The 20221-nt window shown below is 41.5% G+C and overlaps 1 protein-coding gene across 3 annotated transcripts in view; it reads right to left on the bottom strand.

Annotated features, from left to right (window-relative positions):
- Window positions 1-20221, bottom strand: part of PTPRN2 (protein tyrosine phosphatase receptor type N2) — a 1142627-nt gene that overhangs the window by 376088 nt on the left and 746318 nt on the right. For all 3 annotated transcript variants that reach the window (XM_084859285.1, XM_084859286.1, XM_084859287.1), the window contains one exon: window positions 19695-19759. In XM_084859285.1, the coding sequence (XP_084715411.1) occupies window positions 19695-19759 (65 nt within the window). The remainder of the gene's footprint in view (window positions 1-19694; window positions 19760-20221) is intronic.

Here is a 20221-nt window from a genome sequence, read left to right as displayed (position 1 = left end):
CTACAGTATGAAATAAAAATAAAAACCAAAATAAAATCTAACAGGTCCCATTGATTTCAGTGGGCCTACTCAAGTAAGATCCAATCCAGGCTTTGCCTAAAGTTATTGGTATAGTAAGGTTATCAGTACAGCAGTAAGATTATTGTTATAGAAGGTCACTGGTATAGCAGTACCTTAGATTGCCTTAAATGAATGGGGTATAAGTCTTGGTTATGTTTATTAAACATGTTAACAGTTCGCTTGAAAGAGAACTAAAAAATATAGTATTTCTCAAAATGGATACATAAAATTTACATAGAATAATGCTCCTTATAATCTTGATTTTTTAAAACCCAATTGCTTATTCAATTGACTGTACAGAAATCAAATGAAAGGATGTAGTGTCTCAGGATCTAGCTGTATCTGTGAATGGGCACCAAAATGCACAAAGATAAGCAAAACACCCCAAAGCGACATACTGTAGTTATCCTCCCATTTCTAAATCATCCATATTTCATTAAGTATCATGTAGAATGTCTTTTGATTTATGGTAATTGTCAACAAAAGCAGGGTGGGGGAAAAAACCTCACAACTAATTTTAACCCTATGCTTACACAGGCTCTTTGTTTTTTTAAAAAAGATTTATTGTACATGTTTCTGAACTTTTATTTAAATACCCTAGGAAGCAGATTCTTGAAACGTTTGTTCTCTCTCTCTCTTTGTGTGTGTGTGTGTGTGTGTGTGTGTGTGTATGTATGTGTGTGCGCGCGTGCGCGCGTGTGTGTGTATATATATATATATATATATATATATGAATTGTCTGCAGTAGCACTTGCCAGCAGCAACATCTGATGCACTGGCCTCCTCTAGTGTTATCCCAGCATGCTCATGGCCTGGAGGACTTGGAGTGGGACTAATTTCCATATCAAACCCAATTTAGATGAAACATCTTGGTTTAAAAAGGGGGGGGGAGCGCCAGCGCATCAATAGCCCCTTGATTAGATTTTTATCTCCTGAGCAGACAAATATGAATATTTATTACCATGAATGCAGATTTTTTTTGCTCTTTCCATTGCTCTGATCTTGAATAATATCCACCGCTAATTTTTATGAAAATTTGGGCAACATAATGTTTTCACATAAACTGACAGTTCTCGAGATAATCCCATTATTGTTTGGTGGAAAAATGACAGTTTCCACTTATTCATGTGTTAACGAGGGATTAAGTATTGTTTTTCATCTCCATAATCTAAGATGGACTGGAAATTAAAATTTGAACATTGTATAGGAGAGAAGAGCTTTTGTGCACCAGAATTTGTTTGCATTCTCTTTAGGGGAATCTGTAAATTAGTAGTTTAACAATCAGCATCTTTTATGTCTCAGCTGAAAGTGGTATCATGGAAACATCAATAGCATTTATAAAATAAATTCATTATCTTTCCTTCTCAGTCTTCATATGGACACACACAGGCACACAAACACCACACATGACATCTCACAAAGAAGAGAAAATAAAACAAAACACAATGTCTCCTGATTGGGATTGTGACTGATTTTCATACTATAGCTAGAAGTATATTTTCTTACTCTTATGAACACATTGGCTATGTGATCCCAGAGCTAATTGTTTAGAAGGAAGTGTTTTTGAAAGCAACATTTACAAGGAGCTGTATGTCAACTCAATGTGTTTTTTCTCATCAGAGGGCGAAATGGCTCATTTTTAAAATGTTCCTTGTATTTTATTTAAAACATTTATACCCCATTGGCTTCTTCCTCATCCAACCCAAATGTCTTGTCCAATACATAGGCTCTCCTTTTCTTAAGGGCCAAACATCTACACACACGGCATTGGAGCTCTTTGTGTCAATGTCCCTATGTAATTCTCAGTTGTGAAGCTTCGTGTTTCAAGGTCCCAATATAATTCAGATGGGGACTGTGACACGGTAGTCATGCCACTGTGTAGGGTGGCCATGTGTCCTATTTTACAGAGAACAGCCCTCTATTTTAAGAGCTGCCAGAAGACCATTCTGTATTGGAAGGTGTCCTTTATTTGAAGGACCTGTCTTTTCCATGTCTAGTTTAAAGATAAGAACATAAGAACATAAGAACATAAGAAGAGCCATGCTGGATCAGACCAAGGGTCCATCTAGTCCAGCATTCTGTTCACACAGTGGCCAACCAGCTGTTGACCAGGAACCCACAAGCAGGGCATAAGTTCAACAGCACCTTCCCACCCATGTCCCCCAGCAAATGATGTACATTGGCTCACTGCCTCTGGTACTGGAGGTAGCACATAGCCATCACGACTAGTAGCCATTGATAGTAGCCTTTTCCTCCAGGAATTTGTCCAGCCCCCTTTTAAAGCCATCCAAATTGGTGGCCATCACTACATCCTGAGGTAGTGAATTCCATAGGTTAACTATGTACTGTGTGAAGAGGTACTTCCTTTAATCTGTCCTGAATCTCCCACCAATCAGCTTCATAGGATGACTCCAGGTTCTAGTATTTTGAGAGAGGGAGAAAAATGTCTCCCTATCCACATTCTTCACACCATGTGTGATTTTGTAGATCTCTGTTATGTCTCCCCTTACCCTCCTTTTTCCCAAGCTAAACAATCCCAGCTGTTGTAACCTTCTCTCATAGGGGAGATGCTCCAGCCCCTTGATCATTTTAGTTGCCCTTTTCCACACTTTTTCCAGCTCTACAATATCTTTTTTTAGGTGAGATGACCAGAACTGGACACAGTATTCCAAGTGTGGTTGCACCATAGATTGGTATAGGGGCAGTATGATAACGGCAGTTTTAATTCCTTTTCTTAATATGCTTAAGATGGAGTTTGCCTCTACAGTGGCCACACTCTGGGTTGACATCTTCATCAAGCTGTCCACCTCAAACCCAAGATCTCTTTCCTGATCAGTCACCGCTAGCTCAGATCCCATCAGGCTATACTTGAAGTTGGGATTTTTTGTCCCAGTGTGCATCACTTATTCACTTTACACTTGTTTACATTGAAACACATTTGCAATTTAGATGCCCATTCTCCCAGTTTGGAGAGATCCTTTTGAAGCTCTTCACTATCCCTTTTTGTTTTAACCACCTGAAATAATTTGCTGTCATTGGCAAACTTGGCCACTTCACTGCTCACTCCTAATTCCAGATAATTTATGAACAGGTTGAAAAGCATTGTTCCTGATACAGATCCCTGTGGGACCCCACTATTTACTTCCCTCCATTGGGAGAATTTAACATTTATTCCTACTTTCTGCTTCCTGTTTTTTCACCAGTTGCTGATCCATAAGAGGACCATCCTCTTATTCCATGACTGCTAAGCTTGCTCAGGAGTCTTCGGTGAGGGACTTTGTCAGAAGCCAGTTGGAAGTCCAAGTAAACAATGTCTACCAGATTACCCTGGCCTACATGTTTATTGACACTCTCAAAGAACTCTAGAAGGTTAGTGAGGCAGGACTTGCCTTTGTGGAAGCTGTGTTGTTTCTTTTTCAGCAGGACTTGTCCTTTTATATGCTTACTAATTTTATCCTTAATAATACATTCAACCAGTTTACTCAGAACAGACATTAAGCTAACAAGCCTGAAATTTCCCAGATCCCCCCTGGATGACTTTTTGAAAATTGGGGTTACATTGGCCATCTTCCAGTCCTCTGGTATAGAGGCTGATCTTAGGTAATGTTGCATATTTTGGTTAGAAGATCAACAACTTCATATTTGAGTTCTTTGAGAACTCTGGGATGGCTACCATCTGGGCCCAGTGATTCATATTGATTCAGTGAGTCAATAAGGTTGAAAATTTCATCTTTTGTTATCACTAATTGCCTCAGTTTCTCAGACTCCCTTCCTGAAAACATCAGTTTAGGCACAGGTATCTGTCCTATATCTTTTGCAGTGAAGACGGATGAAAAGCATTCAGCTTCTCTGCAGTCTCCTTGTCCTCCTTCTGTCCTCCTTTAACTACATTGTTGTCCAATGTTCCAACTGCCTCCCTAGCTGGTTTTCTCCTTCTGATATATTTAAAGAATTCTTTATTGTTGGCCTTGATGTTTTTAGCAATATAAGAAAGCATAAGAGCTGTTGCCCATCAACAGTTAGCACCTGGACAGCAGACGGAACAGCTAGGCACATAGGTCACCTTGTCACAGTCTTCCATACAATGCTGAGATGTACTGTATTTATATTTAAATTATAATAATTATTTCTAAATGTGCATCTATACATATCAATTTGTATATGCAGTTTTATGCAAATCACTGTTGTCTTTTGTCCTCTTTTTTGTTAATGCATTTCCTTTTGTCTGGTGATTCATAAGTGGCCACCCGAGCACAGAGGCAGCTCCACACTGCAAACCATCAACAATCTTCCTGACCAGTGTTAGGAATTTTTGCTGTGCTACTGCAAATCTTACATTTTTAGCAGTTTGAGCTGGAGTGGAGAAAAAACATCACCAAAATCCTATGGAAAGATTAATAACCACAAGTACCACTGAAATAGAAACGTAATTAAAAGACAAGCACTAAACCACACAAAGTATTTTCAAGCAGCTAACAAGGTTTTGTGCAAAGACGGGCATGATAAAGGACAAAGAAGGCAGGGACCTAACAAATGCAGATGAGATTAAGAAGAGGTGGAAAGAATACACAGAAGAACTATACAGCAAAGATCTTAAAGTCCCTGATAGCCATGATAGTGCAGTCACTGAACTTGAGCCGGACATCCTCGAGCGTGAAGTCACGTGGGCCTTAGGAAGCATTACTAACAACAAAGCTAGCGGAGATGACAGTATTCCAGCTGAGCTATTTAAAATCCTAAAAGATGATGCTGTTAAAGTGCTGCATTCAATATGCCAACAAATTTGGAACACTCAACAATGGCCGCAAGACTGGAAAAGGTCAGTTTACATTCCAATTCCAAAGAAGGGCAACGCCAAAGAGTGTTCAAACTACCACACAATTGTGCTCAATTCACATGCCAGCAAGGTGATGCTCAAAATCCTACAAGCTAGGCTTCAGCAGTATGCGAACCGAGAACTACTGGAAGTACAAGCTGGGTTTCGAAGAGGCAGAGGAACTAGAGATCAAATCGCCAACATTTGCTGGATCATGGAGAAAGCAAGAGAATTCCAGAAAAACATCTATTTCTGCTTCATTGACTATGCTAAAGCCTTTGATTGTGTGGATCACAACAAACTCTGGCAAATTCATAAAGAGATGGGAGTACCAGACCACCTTACCTGTCTCCTGAGAAACCTGTACGAGGGTCAAGAAGCAACAGTAAGAACCAGACATGGAACAACCGATTGGTCCAAAATTGGGAAAGGAGTACGACAAGGCTGCATATTGTCACCCTGCTTATTTAACTTATATGCAGAGTACATCATGAGAAATGCCGGGTTGGATGAATCAGAGGTCGGAATTAAGATTGCCGGGAGAATTATCAACAACCTCCGATATGCAGATGATACCACCCTAATGGCAGAAAGCGAAGAGGATCTAAAGAGCCTGTTGTTGAGGGTGAAAGAGGAGAGTGCAAAAGCTGGTTTGAAACTCAACATTAAAAAAACGAAGATCATGGCATCTGGCCCTATCACTTCCTGGCATATGGAAGGGGAAGAAATGGAAGCAGTGACAGATTTTACTTTCTTGGGCTCCAAGATCACCACAGACGGTGACAGTAGCCATGAAATTAAAAGTCGCTTGCTCCTTGGGAGGAAAGCTATGGCAAACCTAGACAGCATAGTAAGAAGCAGAGACATCACCTTGGCGACAAAGGTCCGTATAATCAAAGCTATGGTTTTCCCAGTAGTAATGTATGGCTGTGAGAGCTGGACTATACGGAAGGCTGAGCGCCGAAGAATTGATGCTTTCGAACTGTGGTGCTGGAGAAGACTCTTACGAGTCCCCTGGACTGCAAGGAGGTCAAATCAGTCCATCCTAAAGGAAATCAACCCTGAGTGCTCATTGGAAGGACAGATATTGAAGCTGAAGCTCAAATATTTTGGCCACCTAATGCGAAGAGAAAACTCTCTGGAAAAGACCCTGATGCTGGGAAAGACTGAAGGCAAAAGGAGAAGGGGACGGCAGAGGATGAGATGGCTAGATAGCATCACTGATGCAATGAATATGAACTTGAGCATGCTCCAGGAGAGAGTGCAGGACAGGAAGGCCTGGCGTGCTATGGTCCATGGGGTCACGAAGAGTCGTACATGACTGAATGACTGAACAACAACAACAACAACAAGGCCACAGAGTGGAAGGTACCACAGCTCCGTGATCAGGCACATGCTTTACAGGCAGAGGACCCAAGTTCAATACCTGGCATCACCAGGTAGGGCTGGGAAAGGCCCACTGGAAATCCTGGAGAGCCGCTGCCAGTCAGTAGACAATACTGAGTTAGATGGACAAATAGTTTGGCTTGGTATACTGCCTATGTTTGTATGAACGCGTGATCCAGGCCTAAGCCTAAGATACTAAATTCCCTTCCCCTTGAGATTCACAAAAGCCTGAGTCTGAGTGTCTTCCAAAAGCCATGCAAGATGTTTTGGTTATCTTTTGGTAGCTTGGGATAGGCTAAAGAGAATGCTTTCTGTATTTTCCTCAAATGCAATGCGACAGAAGTTCCTGTTCTGGTGCATTCTGGGTAAAAACCATGGTAGCTAACACAAAAAATGGAGGCTATCAGTTTGTTTGTTTTTAATCACAGTGCTCCTCCAGAACTGGAACTTGTGTTGCATCACATTTCGGGGAAATAAAGATGGTGGCCACAGCTTCAGCCATTGAGCTGACCTGAGAGGAGGGCTTAGGCAGTGGTGCGCCCCCCTCAGGAGTCACCAGTGGCGTGTGCCCCCGCATTTGCCTGACCATGCTGTGTGGTGGTAACAAGTCTGCTCTTAAATAGTACTCTGATAACAATGGGATTTATGGAACAGTTCAAAAGCATAATATTGCCTTAGGGGGTCAGTTATTTCTTTTATAGTTGTAGATAGTTCTCATTGAAGTTAATAGGAGTAACATGCATATTCTAAAGACAGAGTAAAGCAATACCTCTTTGAGGATGAGCGAATCATAGAATAACAGGACAAGAAAAGGCCTGTACAACTATAAAATACAATAATTCTGGAGGCCCTAAGCAAGACTGGGGGCAACCATTCAGCAACTTTGTAACATCTTTTAGCTATTAAGATGTTCATTAGGCTCCGAAAAGTGGAGGAAAAGAGGCAGGGTAGATGGCACCGATGATCTAGTTGAACTCAAGTGTTGTGTTCACTTCTCAAAATTCTAGTAGTTCAGATTCACTAGAAATTCCCAAAGCACAGAACCAACACTCCAGTTTATTATTCAGTCAGTCCCCATAGTTAGACTGCATTTGTTCATTTAATTTATACAATTGAATATTTATGAATAAATATATTTATTTATAATTATAAACATAATAAACCCAACAACATATAAGCCACTTCTTCACCTGTAAGCCTTCGAAGCAGCTAATGAAGTTAAATACAGATAAAATAGTCAAACAGAAAAGATAAAATAGCAAGCAAATGTAGCAGAAAACCACTTTTATCAAAATGGGGGCAGGGAGAAAGAAAAAGAGAAAAATGTCAGGAGCAAAACAAAATCAATCAAGGCCAAAAGCCCAACAAAATAAAGCAGTCTGAAAAGCATGCAGTGTATGGTACAAATCTCCAAGGGGGTGGAATTTCACAGCCTAGTTCCAGAAAGGCCCTGTTTCGTGTCACTACCAACCAAACGTCTGATGATGTCAGGACATGGAGCAAAGGATCTGCTAAATATCTTATCAAATGGGCAAATGCACATGCATCCCAGCAGGCTGAGCTGAGGGAGATGAGAGGGAGATCAGGACCATTCCACCAGCCCTACTGAAAACTTCCCTCATGAAAACTTCCTCCTCTCTCAGCAGTCACCATCAGCAACCATTTCAGCCAGCTGTACTGAGGTAGATAAGAGGGGGAAGCAGGACCATTCCCTCAGCCCTGCAGAAAGAATTAATTTTTCCTCTCTTCTCTCCCCATTCCTTTTTCCTTGCATGTTGTGTCTTTTTAGATCGTAAGCCTGCCGGCAGGGATTCCCTTATTTAATTGATTATATGTAAGCCACTCGAGCCTTTTTGGCTGAGGAGTGGCATAAAAATACTTCAAATAAATGGGAAAACTTGCCATGCTACTCCTTAAGATTCTGCAGACCCAAATCATGTTGGGTTTTAAAGGTAATAAATAAAGGAGCCAATGTAGGCAAAACAATATTAGGGTAGAATGATCCCTATAATGAAAACCCAACAACAGTCTGGCTTCAGTATTCTGTACCAACTGTCATTTCCAGACTTTCCAGAGACAGCCACACATTGAGCTTGTTACAGGAGTCCAACATGGATGTGTCCAGCACAAGGGTGACAGTGGGTAGATCTGCCTTCTCCAGAAAAAAGTGTGGTTGGCATGCTAGCTGAAGTTGGGCAATGACACGCCTAGCCACAGCTGCCATCTGACCATCCTGGAGCACAGTTGAATTTAGGAGCACCGTCATATTGCAGATCTGGCCCTTTATGGGGAGTGCAATCACATTTAATGAGGCTGTACACCTAATCCCAAATGATAAAAGCACCTCATCTTGTCTGGATTAAGTTTCAGCTTGTTAGACTAAATCACTGGTTCAGCACCTCTACTACTTCTCTGGGATCAGATGGAAAGAAGAAATAGTGCTGACTGTCATCAAGCTATTCATGACAACCCAGCTTAAACATCCAGATAACCTCTTCCAGTGGTTTTATGTACAAGATCGAATCCCAAGGGACCCTCCAGATTAAAGGCCAGGGGTTGAACAGTAGTGCCCAGCAACACCTTCTGGAACCTGCCCTTTGGGTAGGACTGAAGCCAATGCAACATCATGCCTGCTCGGTCTCATCCAGGCCAGAAGATCTAGAAAGATATCGAGGCCAATAGTACTGCAAGCCATGAGATGGCCAGCAGAACCTACAGAGACACATTCATTCTGCCCAGTCCCTGGCAAAGACGGTTTACCAGGGTGACCAAAGAAACTTCAGCCTTAAACCCAGGAAGAATACTAGACTGAAAAGGATCAAGATAATCACTATCATCCAAGAATCTCTGGAGTTGGATTGTGACTTATCCACCTGAACACCTTGCCCAAGAATGGTAAATCTGACACAGGCCAGTAGTTTTTTTTCAAAACAGCGAGGAGAATCGAGGGCTTCTTCAGCGGTGGCCTAACCACAGCTTCCCTCAGAGCAGATGTTACTATGGCCACATTTAGAGAAACACTCACAACCCCCCCTATCCAGACAGCACTGGCTTTCTTAATCAGCTAGGACAGGCAAGGTTAGAGAGGGCAAGTGGTCAACTGTCCACCTCCAAGGAGCCTGTCCACCTCCTCCTGCTGCACAAGCTGAAAACCATCTACATCAAAAGGACAAGCAGAGACCCTGAGCACATCCACAAAACTTACTCTTAAAGCGGAGTTCAGGTTGGAATGCAAAGTCTTTAGGAAATTGGTTACAGTCAGTAACCCACCAATGACTCCTCATCACTACCTTGATGGTCAAGATGTAACAGACCCCTCACCACTTTGAATAGCGCTGCCAACAGAGGCACTGTGCAGAAACAGTGGTGACATATCATTTTCCTGCAATCAATTTAACTTCTGTAAACCGCCCAGAGAGCTTCAGTGATGGGGCGGTACAGAAATGTAATAAATAATAATAATAATAATGATGATGATGATGATGATGATACTAAGATCCTTTGGGCAAACACCTATAGTTTTGGCTTGTGTTATTTTGTCAAGTCATACATACACTGATTGTTGTTCAGTCGTTAAGTCGTGTCTGACTCTTCGTGACCCCATGGACCATAGCACGCCAGGCCTTCCTGTCCTCTGCTCTCTCCTGGAGTGTGCTCAAGTTAGGGATGTCAGAGAATTCCGCCACGGATCTCTGTGAGGCCGAATGCTTACATAGCCTATCGCAGCAGCTTCGCAGGACGCAAATGGCGGCCGCTACGGCGGCCGCCATTTGCGTCCGCAGCAGCCTGTCCATGGCCGGAACTCCGGCTGCGGAATCCGCCCAGGGAGGATTCCGGGGGGATGGACGGAGTGCCTCCCCCCCACTGCGAATCCAAGCTGCGAAAAGGTAAGTGACTTTCGTAAATCCCTAGCTCAAGTTCATATTCATTGCATCGGTAATGCTATCTAGCCATTTCATCCTCTGCCGTCCCCTTCTCCTTTTGCCTTCAATCTTTCCCAGCTTCAGGGTCTTTTCCAGGGAGTTTTCTCTTCGCATTAGGTGGCCAAAATATTTGAGCTTCAGCTTCAGTATCTGTCCTTCCAATGAGCACTCAGGGTTGATTTCCTATAGGACTGACTGATTTGACCTCCTTGCAGTCCAGGGGACTCATAAGAGTCTTCTCCAGCACCACAGTTCGAAAGCATCAATTCTTCAGCGCTCAGCCTTCCTTATAGTCCAGCTCTCACAGCCATACATTACTACTGGGAAAACCATAGCTTTGATTATATGAAACTTTGTGGGCAAGGTGATGTCTCTGCTTCTTACTATGCTGTCTAGGTTTGCCATAGCTTTCCTCCCAAGGAGCAAGCGTCTTTTAATTTCATGGCTACAGTCACCGTCTGCGGTGATCTTGGAGGCCAAGAAAATAAAATCTGTCACTGCTTCCATTTCTTCCCCTTCTATATGCCAGGAAGTGATGGGGCCAGATGCCATGATTTTAGTTTTTTTAATGTTGAGTTTCAAACCAGCTTTTGCACTCTCCACTTTCACCCTCAACAAGAGGTTCTTCTTACTGTTGCTTCTTGACCCCCATACAGGTTTCTCAGGAGACAGGTAAGGTGGTCTGGTACTCCCATCTCTTTAAGAATTTGCCACAGTTTGTTGTGATCCACACAATCAAAGGCTTTAGTGCAGTCAATGAAGCAGAAATAGATGTTTTTCTGGAATTCTCTTGCTTTCTCCATGATCCAGCGAATGTTGGCGAATTGATCTCTAGTTCCTCTGCCTCTTCGAAACCCAGCTTGTACTGCCGGTAGTTCTCGGTTCACATACTGCTGAAGCCTAGCTTGTAGGATTTTGAGCATCACCTTGCTGGCATGTGAAATGAGCGCAATTGTACGGTAGTTTGAACACTCTTTGGCATTGCCCTTCTTTGGAATTGGAATGTAAATTGACCTTTTCCAGTCTTGCGGCCACTGTTGAGTGTTCCAAATTTGTTGGCATATTGAGTGCAGCACTTTAACAGCATCATCTTTTAGGATTTTAAATAGCTCAGCTGGAATACTGTCATCTCCGCTAGCTTTGTTGTTAGTAATGCTTCCTAAGGCCCACTTGACTTCACTCTCTAAGATGTCTGGCTCAAGTTCAGTGACCGCACTATCATGGCTATCAGGGACATTAAGATCTTTCCTGTATAGTTCTTCTGTGTATTCTTTCCAGCTCTTCTGAATCTCATCTGCTTCTGTTAGGTCCCTGCCTTCTTTGTCTTTTATCATGCCCGTCTTTGCACAAAACGTTCCCTTGAGATCTCTGATTTTCTTGAAAACATCTCTACTCTTTCCCATTCTATTGTTTTCCTCAATTTCTTTGCATTGTTCATTTAAGGAAACCTTCTTGTCTCTCCTTGCTATTCTCTGGAACTTTGCATTCAGTTGGATATATCTTCCCCTTTCTCCCTTGCTTTTCGCTTCCCTTCTTTCCTCAGCTACTTGTAAAGCCTCATCAGACAGCCCCTTGGCTTTCTTGCATTTCTTTTTCTTTGGGATGGATTTTGTTGCTGCCTCCTGAACAATGTTACGGACCTCCGTCCACAGTTCCTCAGGCACTCTGTCTATCAGGTCTAATCCCTGAAATCTATTCCTCACCTCCACTGTATATTCATCAGGGATATGATTTAGGTCATACCTGAATGGTTTTCCTCAATTTAAGCTGAAATTTTGCAATAAGAAGCTCATGATCTGAGCCACAGTCAGCTCCAGGACTTGTTTTTACTGACTGTATAGAGCTTCTCCATCTTTGGCTGCAAAGTACATAATCAATCTGATTTTGATATTGACCAGCTGGTGATGTTCATGTGTAGAGTCGCCTCTTGTGCTGTTGGAAAAGAGTGTTTGCTATGATCAGCGTGTTCTCTTGGCAAAACTCTATTAGCCTTTGTCCTGCTTCATTTTGTACACCAAGGCCATGCTTGCCTGTTATCCTGATTATTTCTTGACTTCCTACTTTAGCATTCCAATCCCCTATGATGAAAAGGACACCTTTTTTTGGTGTTAGTTCTAGAAGGTGTTGTAGGTCTTCATAGAACCGATCAGCCTCAGCTTCTTCGGGCTCAGTGGTTGGGGCACAGACTTGAATTACTGTGATGTTGAATGGTTTGCCTTGGATTTGTACTGAGATCATTCTAGCATTTTTGAGATCGTACCCCTGTTCTGCTTTTCCCACCCTTTTATTGACTATGAGTGCTACTTTATTTCTTCTAAGGGATTCTTGCCCACAGCAGTAGATATAATGGTCACCGGAATGAAATTCACCCATGCTTGTCCATTTTAGTTCACTGGTTCCCAAGATGTCCATGTTCAATCAATGTTTGACCACCTCCAGCTTACCTTGATTCATTGATCTTCCATTCCAGTTTCCTAAACAATATTATTCTCTACAGCATCGGACTTTCTTTTCATCACCAGACACATCCACAGCTGAGTGTCCTTTTGGCTTTGTCCCAGCCGCTTCACTCTTTCTGGAGCTACTTGGAAATTCCCTCTGCTCTTCCCCAGTAGTATATTGGACACCTTCTGACCTGAGGGGCTCATCTTCCGGCGTCATATCTTTTAGCCTTGTCATATGTTCCGTGGGGTTTTCTTGGCAAGAATACTGGAGTGGGTTGCCATTTCCTTCTCCAGTGGACCACATTTTGTCAGAACTCTTCACCATGACCTGTTCGTCTTGGGTGGCCCTGCACGGGATAATTTATGGCTTCACTGAGTTACGCAAGAACCTTCGCCACAACAAGGCAGTGATAAATAAAGAAGCTATGGAGAGGTTTTGTGCACGTGTAAAAATTTGGCATAGTTCTGTGAATCAGCTATCTGTCACTCCACCAAAATCACTGTTCAAGAGTAGGGGGTACAAATCCCTCATATTTGGTGAAGGCTACATAGGCTACACATTCTCCCAAACCATCTTAAGCATATTGTATTTTTGGGGATCAGGCTGAGTATCTTATTGTATGATATCTTAAAACAAAACTCTCCCAATTTTAATTCTGCAGTGTGTCCTGAGATGTAACTAACAGGTTTTGTGCTAGACTTTAAATATACTTTTCTTTTGAGCTCTTTGATGACTTTCAGTGGGAAATTCATATTTTAAAAAAAAACAATAGCACTGCAGAGCCCAAAGACAAACAGTAACTTACATTAACATATGTTGCATATATTGATTTTTTTATTTTTAAAAGTGGCAAAAATAAAAGAGATTGCATGCATTCCTACAGCCACAAGGCACACACCCCTCTTTCATTTTACATGACGCTGACTAAAAATTGAATTACTGCTGCTACCATAGCAACCACTCAATCACTTCGTAATTCTGCTAGTTTAAAATCACACACACTACTCCCATACAGAGGAATTCATGAGCCAACATGACACTTCACTACTGTGCTTTTCACAATGCTTCAAGAGCACACCACGTATCAGAATAAACCAATACCTGCCTCTGAATTTCAGAACCCATTTATAACTTTTTATTGCCACAGCTCCCTGTCATTTTCTTATGCAAAATGTGCACAAAAACAGATGTAAGGATACTGGAATCAGAAGATAAGAGGAGAGATTACAGGAGACAACTAGTTTCAGAGCTGAAGCTGCGACCTGTCAGTCACAAGTCAAAATACTTCTTCTGCACAATATTCAAGAGGGATAAACACTTTGATAAGTGACAGAGACAGTTGCACTGGATGGGCACGTGAATGTGATTAGCTTTAATCACAGAACAGTCTTCCTGGAAGTCATTGCCGCATTTGTATTTAAAATAAAGATAATACCTGTGGTGTTCGCACTTTTGCAGGACTGGGGCAAATATTTCAATATGCCACTTTATGATTGATTCCACTACCCTCTCCAAACAACGTAAGCAGGATCACTTGAGTCTGAACCACTTTAGTCATCTTATCATCTTAATGATTGAGACTATGGGTGCAATCCTATTTACACTGACATGAGAGAAAAATCCTGAAGAGACACACTTTTGACTAAATATTCATAGGATTGTACTGCACAGGAACATCCACAGATTTGGGCTTAGACTAGTACTAGCCAATATGTTTGCTACATGTTGTAGCTATTTTTACACGTGCACGATAGTCTATCCCAGGGTTGTTGCTTTTAGGGTTTAAAAAAAAAAAGCAGCCAAGCTGGGTGCAGCAGCCAAGTCACGCTGATCCAGCCTGGGACTGCAGCATGCAGTTTGATCATCCACCCTGCACTGTTTTCCAACCAAAAACCACTCCTACAAAGTTGCAATCCTATCCTATATGTACTGACCTGGAAGTAACTCCCATTGAACTCAAAGGGAGTTGCATCTGAGTACACATGCATAGAAATGCATTGCAAAATGACAATTTGTCCCCAAAGGACCCACTGCAGCTGTATGATTTTCAGTGGGAAAATGGCACAGGGGGAAAAGTTAACCCTCCTCTCCACATGCTGTGGTCTCAATCTGCTTTCCACCCACTATTCCCCATGACTGCTATTTCTTAATGAAAAAGAAACTGCAATACACTTTCAAATGGCAAACATATTGTCTACTCCTGGCACGGTCTGACAGCCTTATCCTATCCTGTGTAAGTCCCATTCTGTTTAACAGGGTTACTCCCAACTAAGCATGGATGTGGTTTCAGCCCTAATTTTGTTGTTGTTGTTACTGCTGCTGTTGCTTACAGCTGGCTCCAATATGAAGGAAAACCTACATGTTGATTACATTCATATGTAGAACAAGTAGCACAGGAGAGGCTCAAAAAAAGTGCTATTATCTGCATATGTGTCAGGGGGAAAGGGCCTTCTCTGTTATGGCACCCCACCTCTGAAATATCCCCCTCACTTGGCAATAACCAGATGAAGACTTTTTCATTCACCCAGGCTTTTAGTCAGAAGGTTTTATCTGGTTTTTATAGAGGTTTTCTCTGTTGCTGGTCTTTAGTATACGATTTGTATAACTGTTTTGTACTGATATCACTGTAAACCTATAAACTGCTTCAGAGGTTGAAAAGCACCATATAAATATCTGAAATAAGATAAAATAAATAAAATTTAGGGTCATGCATGAAAATGATTTAAAATGGATATGACTGAGGCATGTCAAACTAGTGTACAAGTCAGGCAGTATATACAAAAATTGTATGTCTTTGGCATATTATTTACATCTAATATTTTTATTCCATCCTTCTTTCCAAAAAAATCCAAATGGCAAACATTAGATATTTAAATTATATAGAGAGAGGCGGGGGAGAGGGAGAGGTTGGTGTAAAGCGGCACAACAGCAAAGCAACAAGGAGGCTCTGGATCACTGTGGATGCCGTCAGTCTTATGGTAAAATGTGTTGAGCTGTGTTAACAGCACAGCTACTAATGAGGGTGGAAGCCAAAACATTTAGCTTAAAATATATTCAATACTCTGCTGTTAGTTTTTCTATCACATATATGTGTACACACACACACACACACACAACTGAGTGATGGAATATTTCAGCTAGTTTACCTAATTATTCTTGGCATTCTCTCCGTCCAACTTTTAGCTGTATTTTTAATTTTATTTTATTCTTGATACTTTGTTCTCTGCTGATGCTTTACATCAGGGCAGAGAGTCATTTACACAGGGGAGATCAGCAAAAATCAGGTGCCCTGACTTTCCACTGAGACAAAACCACCATAGGATATAATCCAATAATAAAAACATGCATTTAAATGCTATCACTTAACCAAATCAATTTTACAATTTCATGGGCTGAATTTAGAGAAGCCTCCGTTAGAGGAAGCGCCTTCCTCTAATGCAGCCTTCCCCAATATGGTGCCCTCCAGCTGTGTTGGACTACAACTCCCAGCTATGCTGACTGGGTCATGCTAGGAGTTGTAGTCCAACACAGCTGGAAGGTGCCAGGTTGGGGAAGGCGACTAATAAATGAAGCTCCTCTATCAGAAGAAGCACCTCTGGATCCACCCCAATATTTGTCATGGAGGATATTTTTAACTTTTTCTTTGCAACTGCAACAGAGCCGGGGCGGTATAGTGGTTAGAATTCTGACTTGACTGGGGAGACCTGGGTTCAAATTCTTGGCCAGCCAAAAAACATAGTTGGTGACCTTGGGCCAGTAATTCTCTCTCAGCCTAACCTATTTCATGGGGCTGCTGTGAGGCTGAAAAAGAGGGTTGCAGGCTGTGTATACTACCCTGAGCTCTTTGGAGAAAGGGCAGGATAAAAATGAAATAAACAAACATGTCAACAAACAGGATTAAGCATTGTCTGTATTGTGATACTAGAGCTTATTAAAATGTTTATGTACATATTATCCAAATGACCCAGATTGCCACCAATACTGCTATATCAACTCTAGCACAGTATGCCATATGTTTTGGATGACAGGGCTGACACAGGTTGATCTAAATTGTCACCCTCAACCTGTGACAGCCACTGCAGTCCAAAGCATATGGCTTGCTGTGCTAGAGTTGATGTAACAGGACTGGTGGCAATCTGGGTCATCTGGGCTGAGATTGTTACTGTTTTTATTAGGATGTGTTAAGGTTGTGATCTCGTGGGGCTCACCATAATAACACACCATTACATGACTGTGAATACTTACTTACCATTTGTGATACTGTTACTAATTTTCTTTGAGCCGTAATACAGAGTAGCATTATACCTTGAAGATGTGTTTTCACAATTATCTCCTATGCTTCAGATTTCCTTGCTTAATTACATCAGTGTAGATAATAATCTGACAGTCTGTCTCCAGGAGGCATATACTCAGTCATAGAAATGTCCCTGTTATTTCTGTCTAGCACAGATGCCAATTCAGAAAAGCACTCCCATTGAATTCAATAAAATTAGAATTGCATCTGAAAAGTTGCTAACCTATTTAAATGCTTGAGGGTTAATTACTTTTCACACTAACACCCCAATCCTAAACACATTATCTGGAAGCAAGTGCTATTGATTTCAATGGAATTTACCTCCAAGTAATTCTGCTTAGGTTTGCTGCCTAAGAGTTACATGTTTAGATGCTTATGTTAGTGAATGATCTCTTAAAACAGAGAGCTTCCCCTTCAAACAAATGAAATGAGAAGACAGGCAAATGTCATAACTTCAACATTTTGATTGTGCTCCATACCTTAACTGCATTTTAAATGTACAGCTTGTGCATATGAGCATAGGTAACATGTAAATACATGTTAAAATATATGTGTGTACAATTTAGATGTAGAGCAAGAAAGAGCAGGCTTTCATGTCTATTTATTTCTTCACTTATTTTAATTATTTATATCCAGGACGTGTGTGTGTGTGTGTGTGTGTGTTTGTGTGTGTTTAAACAAATTGTTAAAGTATACTAACAAAAAACAAACAAAAAACAAACCAACAAATATATTAAAAACCAGCAGAAAACGTATTACTTAATAAAAACAGAAATAACTGCCAATCTATATCAAGCTGGGTTCTCATGCCCAGCTTGATATTGACTGGGTTCTCATGCAGGCAGGTGGTTAATAAACCACAGTGGCTTATTAACCACCCCTGCGCGTGCCAGGTGCATACTGCCCGATTTCACAAATTAGTTACCCTTTCTGGGTGTGACATGTCATTCATGTGAACCTGACAAGGGTAGGTGGCTGAGGTGGTTAACAAACCATCCAGAACCCACCCTTTGTTGTAGGGTTGCTGGGTTGTTTGTTAACCACCCTAGCCACGCACCCTCACTGGGTTCTCACGTCATGACAACCCATGCCCAGTGAGAGTAATTAGGAAAATGAGCCGGCATGCGACCAGCATGCGCGTGCGTGGGGTGTGTGTGTGTTTAACAAGCCACCATGGCTGAGTTATTAACCACCCGTGTGTTGTGCAAACCAGGCCATTGTTTCTATCTCTTTAACAGCTACAGTCTTCCTAAGAACTGCCATGTTGCAAATGCAATAAGAACTTTGTGTCCCTGTCTCTGTGTTGCTCTTCTATTCACCCTTATTTGGGAATGAGGGTGAATAGAAGATTTTACCCATTTAACCCAGCAAGATGTGCTTCTTAGGGACACATGTAATGCTAAATGGGTCACTTGCAGCTGCATGAATCTTTTTTCAGCTCTAAAATACCAGCCACTGGATGCCCTGGTGACTGGTGCTAATGGGACCTTCCTCCTGTGTCAAATAGCAACATGGCATGCTGGTAATATTTTTCAGGACCACAATGTGAGAGAAAGGGGTTAAGCCCCTCAAGGCATGCAGAACAACCCCCTCCCCGGCCCCCAGCAGCTGCTATTTAAAACTGGGAAAAGATTCATAACTGCAAGTGACATGCTTAGCATCACATGCACTTTGGCCCTTAGTAGGGCTTCAAAGCTCCTAGGTGTGGCTTCTGATTGGTTATTCAACTGCAATGTAAGGAATCTCTCAGGGACATGTAGTTTGTACTGCCTTTCCTTCCTATAGGACTATGGGAAGTCTGCTGTCAATGGAAAGCCTAAATCAGTGGATTGGGAGGCTTTACAATAGAAAGGCTATGTGTAGCATTCAAGCTTCCAGTGTTTCTCCAGTCAACCATAGCTCCAAGTGTTGTCTTGCCAGGGTATGCAGAGCTGCCAGTTTGTCTCTTTCAGTCAACCATGTCCTAGGCTGTATTGTGTTTGTGATAAAGGCTGCTGTTCTGTTAAGATCGTGGTGTATCCTCTTGACTCTAAAGAGAGACTTTCTGGGACCACTGTGATGCTCTAGAGCTATATATAAACAAAAATATTATGGCCACCCAGAACAGTGTAAGAGGGACTGTTGAGCTCCCCTCTGTTATGGGGGTGTCTCATTTTTATTTATTTTTTTGCAGAAGTGGCTTATAACTAAACTACAACATACTCAATTAATATGAGAATCTGCAACCTGGTGTGGTTCATGGAAGGTTCTGGCAGATAGCATCTTCTTTGCTAATTAATGATGAGCTATTTAGTACAGTTTTTGCCTAGTGATAAGATGTTAATTACTTAGAGAAGTATTTTATTTATGCTACAAATTTAAGCAAATATAAAAGCACAAACATTAGAAAGTAGTTCACTAAAAAGTTCATCCATACATCAAGGGACAAGTTACTCTAAATTTAGATCTCTGTGGATCTTGAGATGAAACAGAGCTTCAATGAAACCAGGTGGGAATAATCAGACACACCAACTGCTTTGTTCATCTTAGGGGATTTTGTTCCTGACATATGACAAATCAAGGAAGTATATTTCTTAAAGGCCACAAAGCCTTACTCATATGGTTGGTGGAATATGAGATTATATTATGACAGATGCAACAGTCTAATAATCAGAATTTTAAAAAGCCCTTAGGATGATTAACACAGTTCACCTACAAACATCCAGATCTAGGATTTCACAAAAGAATAAATAAAAAGTTTCAGATAATGAGATGTACTGTAGTCACCTACCTCTTCCATGCCAATCTGCAAAATTTTCAATCCTGTTGCTTTTTCAAGCATGTCTTTGTTGTCAGCTGTTAGGAAAATTAAAAATGACAGAATTAAAGGAAAATTAGTATTGGGTTTGTATCATATACTTTCATCACTACTATAACGTTCTCAAGGTGTCAAATGTTTTGCCTCATCCATCCTCAAAAACCCCCTGTGAGATGGATTTGTATTATTTCCGTTTTACAGAAAATAACCTGAGGAAGAGTAATAGCAATGTGCCTTCAGTTAATCAACGAATCAATAGCTAAGCATGTATCTGAAACTAGGATCAAATCCTTGGATCGACAAGGCCTGTTTGTCACACAACAGTGCATCAACTAAGCAATAGAGGTCCAGTTCATCCAGTTGATATCTCTCCTGCACTCAGTTGCTGGATTGTTCAGGGCTGGTGGTGCCTTGTGACCTGGCAGAGACTGAATAGAGGTGCCGAGTATATACCAGAATAGGGGTGGGCATCCTATGGCTGTCCAGATGTTTTAGCCTAC

The sequence above is a fragment of the Heloderma suspectum genome, chromosome 5 (assembly GCF_057233095.1).
Source record: "Heloderma suspectum isolate Gila_16-S chromosome 5, 16-S_ref, whole genome shotgun sequence".
In the NCBI taxonomy this organism is placed as follows: Eukaryota; Metazoa; Chordata; class Lepidosauria; order Squamata; family Helodermatidae; genus Heloderma; species Heloderma suspectum.
The sequence above is the reverse complement of the archived record's forward strand: the minus strand, read 5'-3'. Positions and strand labels throughout refer to the sequence as shown.